General features: G+C 42.3%; 1 protein-coding gene across 13 annotated transcripts in view; it reads right to left on the bottom strand.

Annotated features, from left to right (window-relative positions):
* Nucleotides 1–966: 966 nt before the first annotated feature.
* The window catches only part of PAX2 (paired box 2), a 101,712-nt gene continuing 88,000 nt past the window's right edge, over nt 967–14,678 (bottom strand). For 7 of the 13 annotated variants that reach the window (XM_086898994.1, XM_086898991.1, XM_086898998.1 and 4 more), the window contains 3 exons: nt 14,087–14,188; nt 8,134–8,220; nt 967–6,160 (listed from right to left, as the gene is read on the bottom strand). In XM_086898994.1, coding sequence (XP_086755120.1) covers nt 6,039–6,160; nt 8,134–8,220; nt 14,087–14,188 — 311 coding nt within the window. In that variant the 3' untranslated portion in view covers nt 967–6,038. Of the gene's footprint in view, nt 6,180–8,133; nt 8,221–14,086; nt 14,189–14,678 lie in introns of all 13 variants that reach the window. The other 6 variants (XM_086898996.1, XM_086899000.1, XM_086899001.1 and 3 more) reach the window with 2 other exon arrangements.

Raw genomic sequence — 14,678 nt, 5'->3', positions numbered from 1 at the left:
ACAAATTGACTTTCACTTATGGAAAATATCCTGTTGGGGGATTTTCAGCCTATGCTATTAATGCTGTAAGGGAAAAATAGAAAATAAACAAAAGGAGATGCTTTAACTCTCTGATGAGCAAAAGCATTTGATTTCATGACAGCGCTTATGCTCAGGTTTTCCTTAACATACACGTGCACTGGCAGAAAATGGGGCCCACTGGCTTTCATGAAGTGTTGTGAAAATATTTTATAATGATTAAAAATTGTAGGAGTAAAATTGGTTTGGTCTAGCCAGACTTCTTGCTACATTTTTAGTCCACCTCTGTGACTGTAAACTGCATAGGACTTCCTGGAGAACTAATGCTTAACTGAGGAGAAATTGACTGAATACCTCAGTATTTGGTATGTTTATAGCATACCTGAATATAATGCCCAGATGTTTGTTGGGTGGATGATGAACAGCTTGGAGAATGGGTTATTCATGATTTTACACTGGGTTTTGCTCCCCAGTTGACCTAGACAGAATATCCCAGCTGGGGCTATGAGGAAACAAGCTTAAAGGGGAAGGAGACTCTGGGCTTTACCCCACATCTTTCTGATGCTGTAGCTGCCCAATAGCATTTTGATTTTCTGAACTACCTGGGGGTACCTGATGTGTTATGGATCATTGGGAATCAACTGAGTGAGATCAATAGAAGAGGGAGTCCTGCTGGCGATGCAGAGAAGCGTGTGGTGGCTGATGGGGGCTCAGAGGCTGGATTGTACCTGTAGGGTGTTGCAAACATGTGCAGTGCCGTCCATCATGCAAGGTGGTGGTTGTTAACAATCGTAATGTTGTTTACACAGTGCCCAAAGGGTGCCAGGTGCAACAAATGTAACATCCCAGAGACCTCAAGGGGAATCTATTGGAGAGCGAAGTGTTGGGGGAGTGGGGGAAGAGAGAGAGAAGTAGAGGGAAAGAGAAACAAGCCAGAAGCCACAAAAATGACATAGAAAAAAAAATTTGCTTTTATTTATCATGTGCACAAAAAGAGAAAAAAAAAGAGTCAAACGGAACTGAAGTGATGAGGAAAAGCCAAGAGGGGCTGCAGAAGCCTAGAATGGATGTGACCCTGCACCTGGCACTGGCCCCCTCCCTCCCCAGTCTCATGTCAAGCTTAGCCTGGAGATCATCAGCAGAGCTGCTCTACATTTGTTATCAGTTCTGTAATTGCCAGTTTGGTCCCTCCTTCCTGCTTTGCAAGTCTGCCACCATCATGGGCTCAGCCAAGGAGCACACTGTGGTATTTGTGGGTCCCTCAGAAGCCCTCACTCTGTCAGTGCCAAAGGGGGCAGCTCAGCTATGATTCTTATTTCTTTTTCCAGAGGGGTGCTTTTCCTTAGGGACAAAAGGGTGGAGTTTTTCCAACAGTTCAGCAAAACAAAAATTCCTTTAGGAAATTGTTAATAAGCATATATAATTTTATACTCAAGAGAAGAAAGAGGTGCAGAGCTTTTTGTTTTCCTTTTCTTGTTTAACATCCTCACATTTATGTTGTGATTAATTCCAAAGTCTTACTCCGAGTTTGATTCATCACTACTGATGGGTCAGAAAGCATGCAAACTTCTCCCTGTTTCCACAGCAGGGCTCATTGCCACCGACTCTCCCCAACAGATTTACAGGCCACAAGTGTCAGCTTTACTGCATCCACCTCATGCAATCCTCCCCACATCCCACTGGGCCAAAAGGATGTGAGAGCTTCAGAGAGCAGGACTCAAAGGTGCTGCCCAGTTTTGAATGCCATGGTCCCTGTTGTTTCCAGCCAAGCACAGCACTTGAGATTTTGTGAGATTCTTCTCCCATGATCGAGTAGAGAGAGGAGACCCAGTCTCACAATGTTTCTGCTTGGTCCATTAGATAAAGCAAATGTAGCAACAGAACTAAGAATGACCTGAGAAGAAAGAAGTGAAGGGAGAGATAAGGAAGAAGAAAAAAGAAACAAGGAATGATTTGTGAGAAAAAGGAAAAGAGAGAAATGTCATGGAAACATTAATTATTATTCACAATAATGCTTAACATTTTGATAGAATTTTCTATCCAGAATCTCAAAGCACTGAGCCGGTGCTAATTAATTCAGCTATGCAATCCCCCTGTGAACTAGAAACTGTTGTTATTCCCATTTTACAGAGTGTTGGAATTGAGGTGTGTGGGGAAATTGGACTTGACAAAGGTTTTCTAGAGCCACAAGGAGAACTAGGATGTTTGAGGTCCCAGATACCTGCTCTCATATCAGTAATGCTATTCCCTCCCGGGATAGAAAAGTGCATTGGAAATGGGAAATAATAATACAAAATGATATAAATTGAATGGAAAGAGGGATTGAGAAAGAAATGTGAGAAAGGTAAGAGACAGCAGAATGGAGGAGAGGTTTGTGTTGCAGACTTCACTGGATTTTGCACAATTCCTCCAATCCTTTTTCTTTTTTTTTCTGTAACATTTTTAGAAGGAAAATTATTAAAACCCCCCACCTATAACAAAGCAGCTGTTGGCCTGTTGGGGAAAGGGTCCTTACAAGGTTTGGCTGTTCCCTCAGGTTTTGGATTTGTGCTGTGCTTTATTGAACACATTGTTTTGTTTTCAGTGAGCACAACGAGACTTGCACAGTACACACAGCGTGTTCCTTATCTACAGGATGAGACGAGGCTGTTTTAATAACTACCATGATGAAGATGGAGATGAACTTATATACAAGAGGAATTGCCTTCACATTACACACATTATCTTCCTACAAAGCAGCAATTGTTTTTTTGCAAATAACATAATATTAAATAATTGGTAGAATTTTTGCGTTTCCTGCATAGTCCAGTCTAATGGAATCTAGATGAATATTGATGGTTTTCTTCTGCATAATATCACCACATAAATCCCCATGTCAGCTACTAGACTTGGGCTATAATACTGCTTTACAATGCATCCACCGACTGTAAATCAAAACAACCAACACAAGAAACTCTTTGGCAAATGTAATTCAGTACATTCGCATGAGGGTCTACAGATGGTGGTGGAAGAGGATTAGACTGCCCAGTCCTTTGCATAATTCTGCTTTCCTTTGAATTTTCCTGGTCAAACTATGTGCTGTACTTTTGAACTTTTCCAGACCAATCCAATGCCTGGTGGAAATCCTCTTTTGCCAGTGGAGTTAGCCAACAATAGATTTGGCCCTCCAAGGGTCAAATCAAGCCAGCCATGAGCGAGACAACTAAATCCTGCTTTCAGACTCTAGCTCGTGTCCTCAAGTTTAGTGAAACACCATTATAAAAATAAGCATTTCTGAGCTGCTGGCTTCTCTCAACCTGGGCCCTGGGCTGCAGGTGGCCAAGTGTGAGGTGTGACAGTCTCTTTTTCTCTAGCTTCCTCAGGAGCTTCTCTTTGCTGGTCCTGGTATTTCTTGCCTCTGCACTGACTACCTGCTGAGTGAATCTGGGTGTTGCACAAGTTGAGCAGAGGTTGTACTGAGAGGCTAAAAGAGAGACGAATCTAAGTGGGTTCAGCATCTATCTGGTGTCTGTGAAGGAAAACAGAAGGAGTGGTGAAAGCATATTTTTAGAAATTGAACAGAACCTTCTTCTTTCATAGAGTAAGATCAGACAACAGGCCAGTTCTGGTCTTGGTGACAGTGTAACAGCTCTGCTACTTGCAGCAGAGGTCACTCAGAGGTAAAATGTGCAGAATGACACTTTTAGTAGATCAGGAGTAACCTCTTTGATTTTATTCTGTACAGGAACAGATTTTAGCTCTTTATCTTATATGTAAATGTCCCCCCAAATACCCTTTTCATTTGGGCACCCCATTAAAGAAGACACAGACCTATAATCAGCTAAAGCCATGCAAAGGCTGAAAAAGTTAGGTGAAAGGGGCCTTTGGGATCAACACAGCTGTTTACTGATGGTGGATTTTATACATACAAGTTAAACTTGGAGAAAGAATACCAAGTCCACTACCACATCTCCTCAGAGGCTTGGAACTTTGGATTTTATACATGATGTTGGCTGTACAGATTGCTCCACTGTTCACTTTTATGCCCTTTGGGGGTTTTATTCTCAATCCTGTCTTTGTCCATGGACAATAGCCCACGAGTTTTATCTGAAACCTCTCTAAAACAACAAGGATCTACTTTGGCAGACTTGGTGCCCTGGGGACAGGCTATAGCTGCCTTCATGTTTTCTTTGAGTAATTTTGAGGAAGTGTCAGTGCAAGGAACAGTTTATGAGTTTGCTGACAATACAGGAGTAATAAGCATTTCTATTGACAGTTAGCCTTTTGCAGAACAGTGTTTGTCTGTCACTTGGGAACCAAAATGAGCAGAGAATCCCTAGAGAATCATCAGGTGAGCATTTGGGATAAAGGGTAAATATTAGGGTGCACAATACAGGACTGAAGATGAAAAGATGGGGCTATATATTGGGTCTGGCTGGTAGGATGCAAGCATATGGATTTGAACGGGGGCCTATAAATTAGTAGGTGTATGAGCAGATGGGCAGGGAATCAAAGGGGGGCCCATATAGCAGGGCTATAATGGTTAGGAAATTAGGTGTTGGGCACAGATAATGAGGTGGTTGTCACCAGCAGTGGAGATCTGGAAGATGGGAGTTGGGCATATCTAAAATTGCAAAAGATGGGATGTGGGTGAACTGAAGTTGTCACAGGTATAGAGTTTAAGGTAAAAGGGCTGAAGGCTAAGGACTAGGGAACCAAGCAATTATCCCAGCCAATCCTGAATTTGTCCATCTCAGTCTCAGCTGTCCAGAGGGCAATCAGATGGGCCCACATGAAGCCCCACACTTTCCACCACACAGCGCAGAGAGAGCGCAGCTGGGCTTGTTTTCTTTGTTTGCCAACCAGTGACATGGAAAACGTTTGTTGCCTCAGAGTGCTTTTTTTTGTCGACGGATGTATTTGGTAACTTTGTCAGATGTGACTTGTCCACACTGCTCCCCAGAGACAGGATTTGGGAAAGGAGGGGGAGGAGGAGGCGACTGGGTGGAGCTGGCATCCAATCCTCTCCAATACCATCATCCCATTGTAGTGCAAAACAGAAAGGAAACAAAACCCTAGAGTGAAAGAGGAGCATCAAACGTCAGAGGAACTCGGCTGCCATTCAGGTGGTGGGGGGAGATGGGACTTGGAGTTTTATTTTTGTAGGGTTTTTTAATTATTATTTTGGTTTTTTTGTTGGTTTTGTTTGCTTGGGTTTTTTAGAAAATTGGGGATTTTTTTTGTTCCTTTTTACAGACCTTCATGACAAAGCATAAAAACACAGTTATATTTATATATCTATTTATATATTTCTTCATTTCGTCGGTTTGTTTGTAAATGTTGCTCCATCCTCCTGTCTGAGCTGATTGTGTGTCACAGAAATTGTGGGTGTATGTGTGAGGTTCCTCCCAACTCTGGCCTGCAAAGTCACCACCCGTGAGGTGCAGCCAACTGTGGGGGAATCCATTCTGGAAAGTGGGGATGAGGTGCACAGAGAACCCCTCGTGGGGTGCAGATCTTTACTTGGTCCTTTCTTCATTGCCAGATGGGCCAGGTCTCTGTGCTGCCATCTCTGCTCTAGCCAGACTGTTCCCTCTGTCCTGGGAAACAGGGTGAGCATCTCAGGTTACACACACTCAAGAGTCCACCACAGAAGAGTGTATCTTTGGGGAACAGTGTTTCACGGGCGGCATTCTCCCCTGTTTCCCTGGCCCTTACCGCTCCCAGAAAGGGGTCCTGTAAGGCAATGGCTGCCAGCTGCATTACTTCCCAGTCCCCCTGGAGTCCTGAAGCCGAGGGCACTTTGCATGGCTGAGCTTTACCCAGGGGTGTTGGAGGGCTCCTGCAGGGAAAGCCACTAGGCCGCAGGCTGTTCCTGGCGCGGGGGGAGCGGTCGGGGCGGAGGGCAGGGGGAACGAGGGGGTCTCAGTCTCATGTGGTGAGCGCTTGGTCCGGCGCCTTCGTGGCGAAGAGGAAGGAACTGGACTGTGGGGAGGAACGGAGAAGGTCTCTTCACCCTTCCCAGGGATGGAGGGAGGTGATCAGACAGGTACAATGTGGAGGCCTAAGCTGTCGCCCTGCAGTTTCATGTGGTTTCCATGGTAACTAGTGGCGGTCATAGGCAGCGGCAGCAGTGGGAGGTGCGGAGCCCCGGGATGTGGCACTATAATAATAAGGGGAACCTGAAAGTTAACACAGGAGAAGAATGGACTGGTTGAAAGGACAAACAGTAAACAAAAAAAAACCAAACCAAAAAACAGAAACAATCAAACTAAGAAAAGAAATAAAGGACAACTGAAAACAAAAAGAAAGGTAGAAAGAAAGAAAGAAAAGCAAAAGAATCAAAAGAAGAACTTGGGAGACTGAGCTCCTAATGGGATTTGGGAAAGGCAATCAGTGGAAGCCAACTGGGGGCCACACTTCAGTCCATAGACACTACTCTGGCCTCTGGATAGGACACCCCTCTATGGGAAGGAGATCCTTTTGCATCCTCTGACAGTCAATAAGTAAGCCCATGGGCATTTGTGCTGGTTTTGGCTGGGGCAGTTAGTTTTCTTCCCAGTGTCTGGTTAGGGCTGTGTTTTGGATTTGTGCTGAGCACAGGGTTAATACAGAGTTGTTTTTGTTACTGCTGAGCAGGGCTTACACAGAGCCAAGGCTTTTCTGCTTCTCCACGCCACTGAGGAGCCTGGGGGTGCATGGGGGACAGGGAGGAGACACAAGCCAGGACAGATGGCCTGAACTGGCCAAAGGGATATTCCAGACCAGACAGCACCATGGTCACTGTGAAGGAAGGAGGAAGGGGAGATGTTTGGAGTGATGCTGTTTGTCTTCCCAAATAACCATTGTGCACGATGGGGCCCTGATCTCCTGGAGATGGCTGAACACCTGCCTGCCATGGGAAGCAGTGAATTAATTCCTTGTTTTGCTTTGCTTGTGTGTGTGGCTTTTGCTTTCTGTATCTTTTTTTTTTTTTTTTCTTTTTTTCTTTTGCTTTTGCTGTCTGTATCTCAGCCCAGTTTTCTAGTTTTTATCCTTCCAATTCTCTCCCTGATCCTCCTGGTGGGGGACTGAACAAGTGGCTGCACGGGCTTGGCTAATGCCTGGGGCTAAACCACAACAAACATTGCAGCACAAATATGCCACACCTGATCTGTAGCCACAAAGAAAAGTGGCAGGGCCAGGTATTCTGAGCATACCTAACAAAGTGTAATGGGTCACTTTAAAACCAAGAGGGGAGAAATGAAACAAAATTACAGTGTTTTACTACTTGGGATTTGGGTCACATTTGGCATGAAAGCTCTTTAGATGGTTATCGAATGTGTGTTAAATAGTGATTGATTATTAAGATCACATTTACTGAAGTTTAACAGCACTGGAATAATATGTGCATCTATTATCCAGTTGTTAAACCTCAGTAAATACATAAGTAATAATCACAACTGATTTATTTTATATAAAATAAGTCTCTTCCTATTCCCCTGCAAAGAAATGTTGTATTAGAAGCTAAGGTCTCGTAGGAGTTTTTTTCCCCCTCTGAAAAAACCCTGACTATTTCTGATCATATCAGTGACTGGAGATAGATATATATCCCTGCAAGAGAATTCTACTGGCTATTATAAATCTTGTGATGCAGCCTGTCTCCCACTCTAGACATTAGTCCAACTGGTCCAGTTGGAAGAAATTCTATGGGATTTAAAGATTTCCTAGGAATTGACTCTGGATTTAGCCTGGGAGAGGAGTGAAACCTTATCTGAATTTTTAACCAGGCCTTGAAAGTATGTTAGTTGTGGCCTAAGAGTAACAGAACCTAAATTTAACTTTTGATGTAATCTGGAATAAACTGTGGATGCAGCCCATGGAGAAGCCAGAGCTGAACTGGAGTTCTGAACTGTCTCATGAAAGAGGAATCGGCTTCAGAACTCATATAAAGCATACATGAGGTATCCATTATATATCTATATATATATATACCCATTTCAAACTGGACTGGAGAGTGAGAAAAAAGGCTTCTCACCTGCCCAAATACTTGAAAATCCTCTTCAGAAACAAACAAACAAACAGAACAAAGAAAAGAAAACAGACAAACAGAAGGAGCGCGAGGCTGGGGGTGTGCTGTGGGAAAGAGGTACTCACTTAGTAATGCAGGGTTGCTGAACCGCCAGGCCTCGTTGTAGGTCGTGTACTGAGGGTGGCTGTAGGGGTTCCCTGAGAACTCGCTCCCTGGAAGAAACCAAGGAAGGTGTGAAATACAGTGTGGAATAAAGATTTATGTCTGCTGTTCCATCACAGCAGCGTTCATGCTGAATCTGTTTGCCAGCAGGAAAACTGGTGTATGTAGCTTCCTTGTCTGGCTGGGCCACTTCCCTTCAAGTCACTGCAGTGCCTGTCCAGTGAAAAGTTGCTTACTCACATCATTAAGCATCACAAGACTGACTTCTTCACAATCAAAGAATCAGTTCAAATTCAATAATATGAATAAATTATTAAAGTTGGGGTGTTTTGTTTCTTTATTTTTCATTGCCTTCTGTCTCCCAATTCTCAAGATGCAGTAGAACTGCATATGCAAGCTTTTATGCACTTAATTATCAGCTTTCTTATGAATAACATCAAAGGTTCTCCAGTAGCGTGAAGAAAGCAGGCATGGAAGCTTGATGGGACAAGCTCACAAGAAACTCTTTGGAACTAGCAGTGCTGTTGGTGGCAATATGTATTGCTAAGTTTTTTTTATTAGGGTACTGAGGGTGATGGCATATTTGTGGAGAAGAGTATAATTCATTTTTGGAAATATTCTGGGTTGGCTGTGCTTATATACAAAAGAAAATAGAAAACACATGAATCACTTTCTTTCTTATTCTGGATGATAATATTAGAAAAGTGATTCATATATTATTAACCTCTCTTTTATGCTCAGTTAGTGAGATATAGAGAAAACTTGCTGCATTCTAGCTCTAGAAAATAATTTTCTAATGATTAGCACTTTAGTTAATGTGCTGAATCTGAAAGACAAGTAGGGCTACAGCTCCCCTTTTCACATTAGGAAAATGAGCCCAAACCAAAATACTTCAAAGCTTTGTCATCTAGTAAGACTCTGAACCAAGATCTGAATGGTGCAGAGTCTTCTTAAACATTTTGTTTTATTTTTGGAAGGAGCTGTCTCCCTGTTTCTTAGAAGGCTGTGTAGGGTATTTGGTAACTGAACGGGGATTGTGCTGCATTCAAAATAAACAAATCTCCCCAAACTTAAACATGTATCATTCTATTATGGAAAATCATGGCATGATCTGCTCATAAGCTGAATTTAATGTAGTAACAACAGACTGTGGACAATTAATGCCATCTGAAAGGCCTTATGTGCTTAAAAAGCAGTGGAAGAATAGTGTGGGTGTTAGCTTCTGATCTGCCCAAAGGCAGAGGTGGAACAACAGAAGTGTTTGAAAAGCACCTGGAAGTTCCTGCTAGATACCATGGAACAGGAAAAGAAGGTAATGCAAGATGGGATGGATGCCTGTGATACAATTACCAAAGAATGTCAATTAATTATGGCATAATCTCTGCAAATCTCCTCTCACTGGAGTGTTAAAGCCAAAACCACAGATTCTCAGATGGTGGAAATGAAGTCTGTTCAAGTTAGGGGATTTGTACTGCTTTAAACTTGAGGAGGATCTTTCCAGCAAGGTTTTTAGAGGTACTCAGGGTGATAACCAAAGTACTCAGTGCAAAAATTAGTATGAATCAAACCAAATCATCATACAAAAGTATTTTAGTCACAGTGGCTTTTAGTTTCAGCATAAAATCTCATTTTGTGTGAGAGATCTTGCTAACTACTGTTTTAATGATAATAACTCAGCATAATTCCATAGCTAGAAACATCCTGCATGGAAACTCTGACAATTAGCTGGGAAGGAATAGGTGAAACCTGCGAAGAGGACCATGCGATGCACAGTCCAGATTTTTCTCTACTGAAATGATTTATCTGTGGAATATACTGGAATGAGTTTGCTTCCCAAAGAAGGAGAAAAAACCCCACTTTCCTAATGAGAATTTCTGCTTTTGAAGTGCTTCATATGACGTAACTTCACTGTTATTTCTCTCACTGTACGGAGAGAAATTGCTCTGATATTTCAAGTCTTTTCTCTCACTCCCTGCTGGGTTGACACTCTAAACTGTTTATAGTGCTGCTAAAGCATGGGTTAAGCGCAGGAGAAAAAGCCACAGCTACGGAGCGTGGGGAGGAGGGAGGGCAGCCACTGGAAACAGTGTTTATTGACGAGGAGTGAAAGCATGCATGCAGCAGGATAATGAGCTTTTGAGCTGAACTGTGACCAAGAGGAACTGAGCTATCGCCTTCCCCGATCACTAATGAAACAAGTGTAATTTCCTCATCAACATTGGATTCTGTTTAACGACTCCCTGCTGCTGCCGTCCCCAGCCCTCTGCAGGCTCCGCACTGCTCTGTGTAAACTCCAGCTCCTTCAGCGGATGCTCACTTCACTAAAACAGTTTGCAGAAACTTGACGTCCTTTCTGCGAAAGAGGAAGAATTGAGACAGGGATCAAAGGTATTCTGTTACGTTTTTAAGACACTTCTCTCAGATAAGTAGGTTAAGTGTGGCCCAGCATCTGATCCATCTTTCTGTGAGTGACTAACCCCTGTTTTTCCAAGTGTGTGCTCAGGACCACTGGCTTTCGTCCATGTTTACAGCCTGGGACCTGAAGTTACAGGAAGGGCAAACGCAGGAGTAGGTATCTGGTCTTGTTATCTGCATAAACCTTAGAGACCTTTGCATTTGCTGGTGTTGCATGAATGCAGTGCTGCAGGAGACAAGCTTTTTATAGACTGCATGAATGCAGTGCTACAGGAGACTATGTGAGGAGAAGTCTAGTGAAAGGTTGTCATGGGTAGAACATAGCAGCTTTGATTAGCACTGGTTAAACAATCTTCTCAGTTTTCCACTGGAAAATGCTGTCTCATTGAAATGGAAATGTTTTTCTCCAGCTTGTCAGCTTCAATAGAGTTTTGGAAAAAAAGTTCTGAAGTTATTGCAAATTGAAACAAATTTCTATGTTTCAACTTTCTGGTTTTGTTTCATTTTGCCTTTCTCATTTAATTTAATTTTCTTTCAATTCTTTCATTATTTTAATACGTCTTGACATCTAGAACATGTTGATGCTATTGAAATGTTTTATCCTTATGTTTGCAAATTGAACTGCAAGGTTCTGACTCCTCATACCAATGCAAGATGAAAACAAGTATCAAAGAATAATAATTTTGAATGGGTTAGAAATCTGGTTTCTGAACAGTTGTGTGTTTAGCTCTGCATTTTTGTTTAGAGAAGACAGGGTCTCTTTCTCATGTTTTCTCACATCTGAACAGTAGTTTTGTTTGCATGTTAATATGTTTCTTAAAGATACTTCCTGAGCATTCATCTTGCTGACTTTTTGTTTCCAGTGCTGTTAAAGCACTGGGCCCTGAACTTTCTGGGCCTAAGGGCACATAACAAACCATTGGCACCATTGTATTTGATTGTTCAAACTGGACTCCTAACAGAGGTTACAAGTCAGCACAGAGGATTGATCTCAGGAGGCCCATATTCTGTACAATCTGTGCTCAGGAAATCTTTACTAACACTATTTCTTGGCATCTGTATTTAAATCTTATTGGTTTAGTCCTCTAATACAGAAACGATGAGGCATGAAGTGAGCCTAGCAGGTGGCAGTTCAGAACAAATAAGGGATTTAGTTTTCACAAAATATGTAGTTTAGCTACAGAACTTCTTGCAAAAGGTTTCTATGCATGTCAGAGGCTTATATAGATTCAGGAGACATTTTTTGCATTTGTAGAGGGAAAACCTATCAAGGGTTTAATGTTAAATAGAAAGATACTAAGTCTGGCTTAGAAAGTTGCTCTTAGTTGCAATGTGGAGGCTGGGAGACCTTTTGAGAAAGTACCAATATATGTTTGCTCTACTCTTAACACCGTTCCTCATATTTCTCCTGTTGTCCCCTGACACAAAGTAGTGGCTGCAGGGATCTGCAGAGTGACCCACTAAAGCGAAGTTTTCTGTTTCTTCCCAGGAAGCCTCTTTATCTCCATCTTGTTGGCTTCAGTCACACTAGAAAACAGAAAGAAAAGGGCTTCCTGGCTGGGTCTGACCAGTGAGGTATGACTGAAACAGCCAGAACCTGATGCTCTGTTGAAAAATGCAGTAACTACTGCAGGATGCCCTGGTAGGCCACTGGAAAAACTCCCTCTGCTAGAATGTTGACATCAGATTTAACGTGAAGATATCCATTTGACCAGAATATTTTTTTTTTAACTTTGACATATAACTTAACTTTTTTTCTGTATAATTATGTTCCTTTTCTTTTGGGGAAAATTTATGGGGGAATTTTTTGGGACACTACTTTATTATATGCAGCCTCCACTTCAAGGAGCTGAAATACCCTATTCTTGGATAAGTGACCTGATATTAGCGGTCTTAAGATTTTTGTCCCAGTTTAGAAGTCAGTATCACCCTTGTCATGAGGACATTAAACTTAGATAGCAATCACTGAACAGTTTCTACTCAAAGAGATAGCTATTTTGATATTATTAATAATCTCTGTATGCTGTGACTTCCTAAAAGTTTTGACCATAAATGATCTAAATGTTGTCAACTGATTTTACCTACTGTTACTGGGGGGAGCTCTGTGGGGGCTGTTCATTCATTCTATAGTATCTTAATGCTTGTCTGATTCTGGAGCCAAACCATCTCCCTGAATAATTTAATGTAGGACATGACCTAAAATTTGCCACTGGAAGAGGTTTCCCAGAGTAGTTGTGAATACCCAATCCCTGAAAGTGTTCAAGGTCAGGCTGGATGGGGCTTTGCACAACCTGTAAAGATGTCCACCCATAACAGGGTGGTTTGAACTAGGTGACCTCTCAGGTCCCTTTCAACTCAGGCCATTCTATGATTTGTCACTTTAAAATGTTGAGACTTTGACCTGAAAACATTTCCTAACAGTTATACTTCCACTGTCCTCACGGAAGTTAATGTTCATTTAGCTGGCTGTTCTGAGATCTGCAAGAGAGTTAAGTCAGGCTTTCCACTCATAAGCCCTGGCAAATCATATGATAGTAATTTAAGAGCTTTCTGTTCTCAAGTTTTTGCTGCTTTGGTTCTGGACTCATCTCTTCAGAAGCAGAAGAATAGGCTGTGTATCTGCCCCTTAATCATCACGACTCACAACCATGGGCCATATAAAGCAGAAATCGGTGTCAGATGAGTCCTGAGCTACCATGTCTGAGAAAAGAAAATCCTGCCTCTTCATTTATCTGCTGGGGACAACTGTCATCAGAGGAGAGTGGGTAATAGAGCCTGAGGTAATAAACTCTTCCATTGTCCTAGAGTAAACGGTCCTCTCTTCTTCTGAAAGAGTGGGAGAATCCAAATGCTGAGATTTTCTCCAAAGCACTGGGTATCAAAGAAAAAATTGTCTTTGGATGTAGAATTAGGTTGATAGTTTCTTGCATTGGAGGCACTATTTTACAAACAGGAGGTGGTTAAATAGTTGGTTGTTAAGAGTGAATAGTTAGTTTCTCATGAAATACGGTTAATAATTTCTGAGTTCTTAGTAAGTTTAAGCTATTTAGACAGTAGGTCTTCAAATACTGCAGGTATTAAATTACCATTGATAATTTTCAGTTTGATGCCGTGGCTTTAGACAGAGGGTGAGTTGTCACCCTTAGTTATTGGATAGGTGAGTATCTTGAGCCATGAGCAGTACATAATAATCTGCATGGGTCATTGGAAAATAATTACATTGGTTAATGAATACTAGGGTTAATTAATTACCAATTAATTGCCACAGGTTATAGCTAGCTAGCTGCCCATAGCAGCAGTGAATCAGTTACTAGGGGAAAGAGATGCATTACAAAAGGGGTGGTTAGCTACATTGGTTATAGGCAGCTGATGGTTTCTTTATGAAAAGAATAGCACTTCATGTCAGCAAAGCAATAGCCAAGCCAGCTGTGAAAGCTCTCACATTGCTGGTAACCGTTCAAACATGTGTGCACCATTACTGAGGGCTGGCAGCTGACTTACCAGGAACCATTCCTGCAAGAGTTGATGTTGGGTAGCTGCCTTGTCCAGTTGGGGGAACATGGGGTGGGTAGCCAGGCAAGGTGGTGCTTGCCATATCACGACCTGGAAAGGGAGAGAATCAGGACAGGTGATCAATATTGATTTGGTATCACCTCTTGTCCCACTGTTGCATGACTTGATAGGCAACTACTGCACAGCCTTCTCTTACATGAGTTGTGTGCACCCACTGAAAATTCTGGGTGAAGATTGGGGCACTTTTGATCTCACACTGTAAAGATGGATGTTAACACTTAGCTTTGATGGGGCTCAAAAGAATTTGGTTTGTTTCATTGTAGATTTTGGATCTATTTTAACTAAATCAAAATGGCCCTGATCTGCACAGAGAATGGCAGCATATTCATTGCCAGAGTGGCTGAGGTCCTGTCTATACGCAGTGGATGCAGTTCCAAAATTGTGGTGATGTTGCTTTAGGGCGTGATCAATGTGCAAGGCACTGGGAAGTGATCCAAGAGTTTCCTGTGCCTGTCTCTCTTCCCACCTTTGTCATTCACCTGCTGATGGTTTTAGGCAAGTCACCTCTCTGCGCTTCTCT

Source organism: Cyanistes caeruleus, chromosome 8 (assembly GCF_971803275.1).
Source record: "Cyanistes caeruleus chromosome 8, bCyaCae1.hap1.1, whole genome shotgun sequence".
Taxonomy (NCBI): domain Eukaryota; kingdom Metazoa; phylum Chordata; class Aves; order Passeriformes; family Paridae; genus Cyanistes; species Cyanistes caeruleus.
Note: the sequence above shows the minus strand (reverse complement) of the source record. Positions and strands in the feature narration are given on the sequence as shown.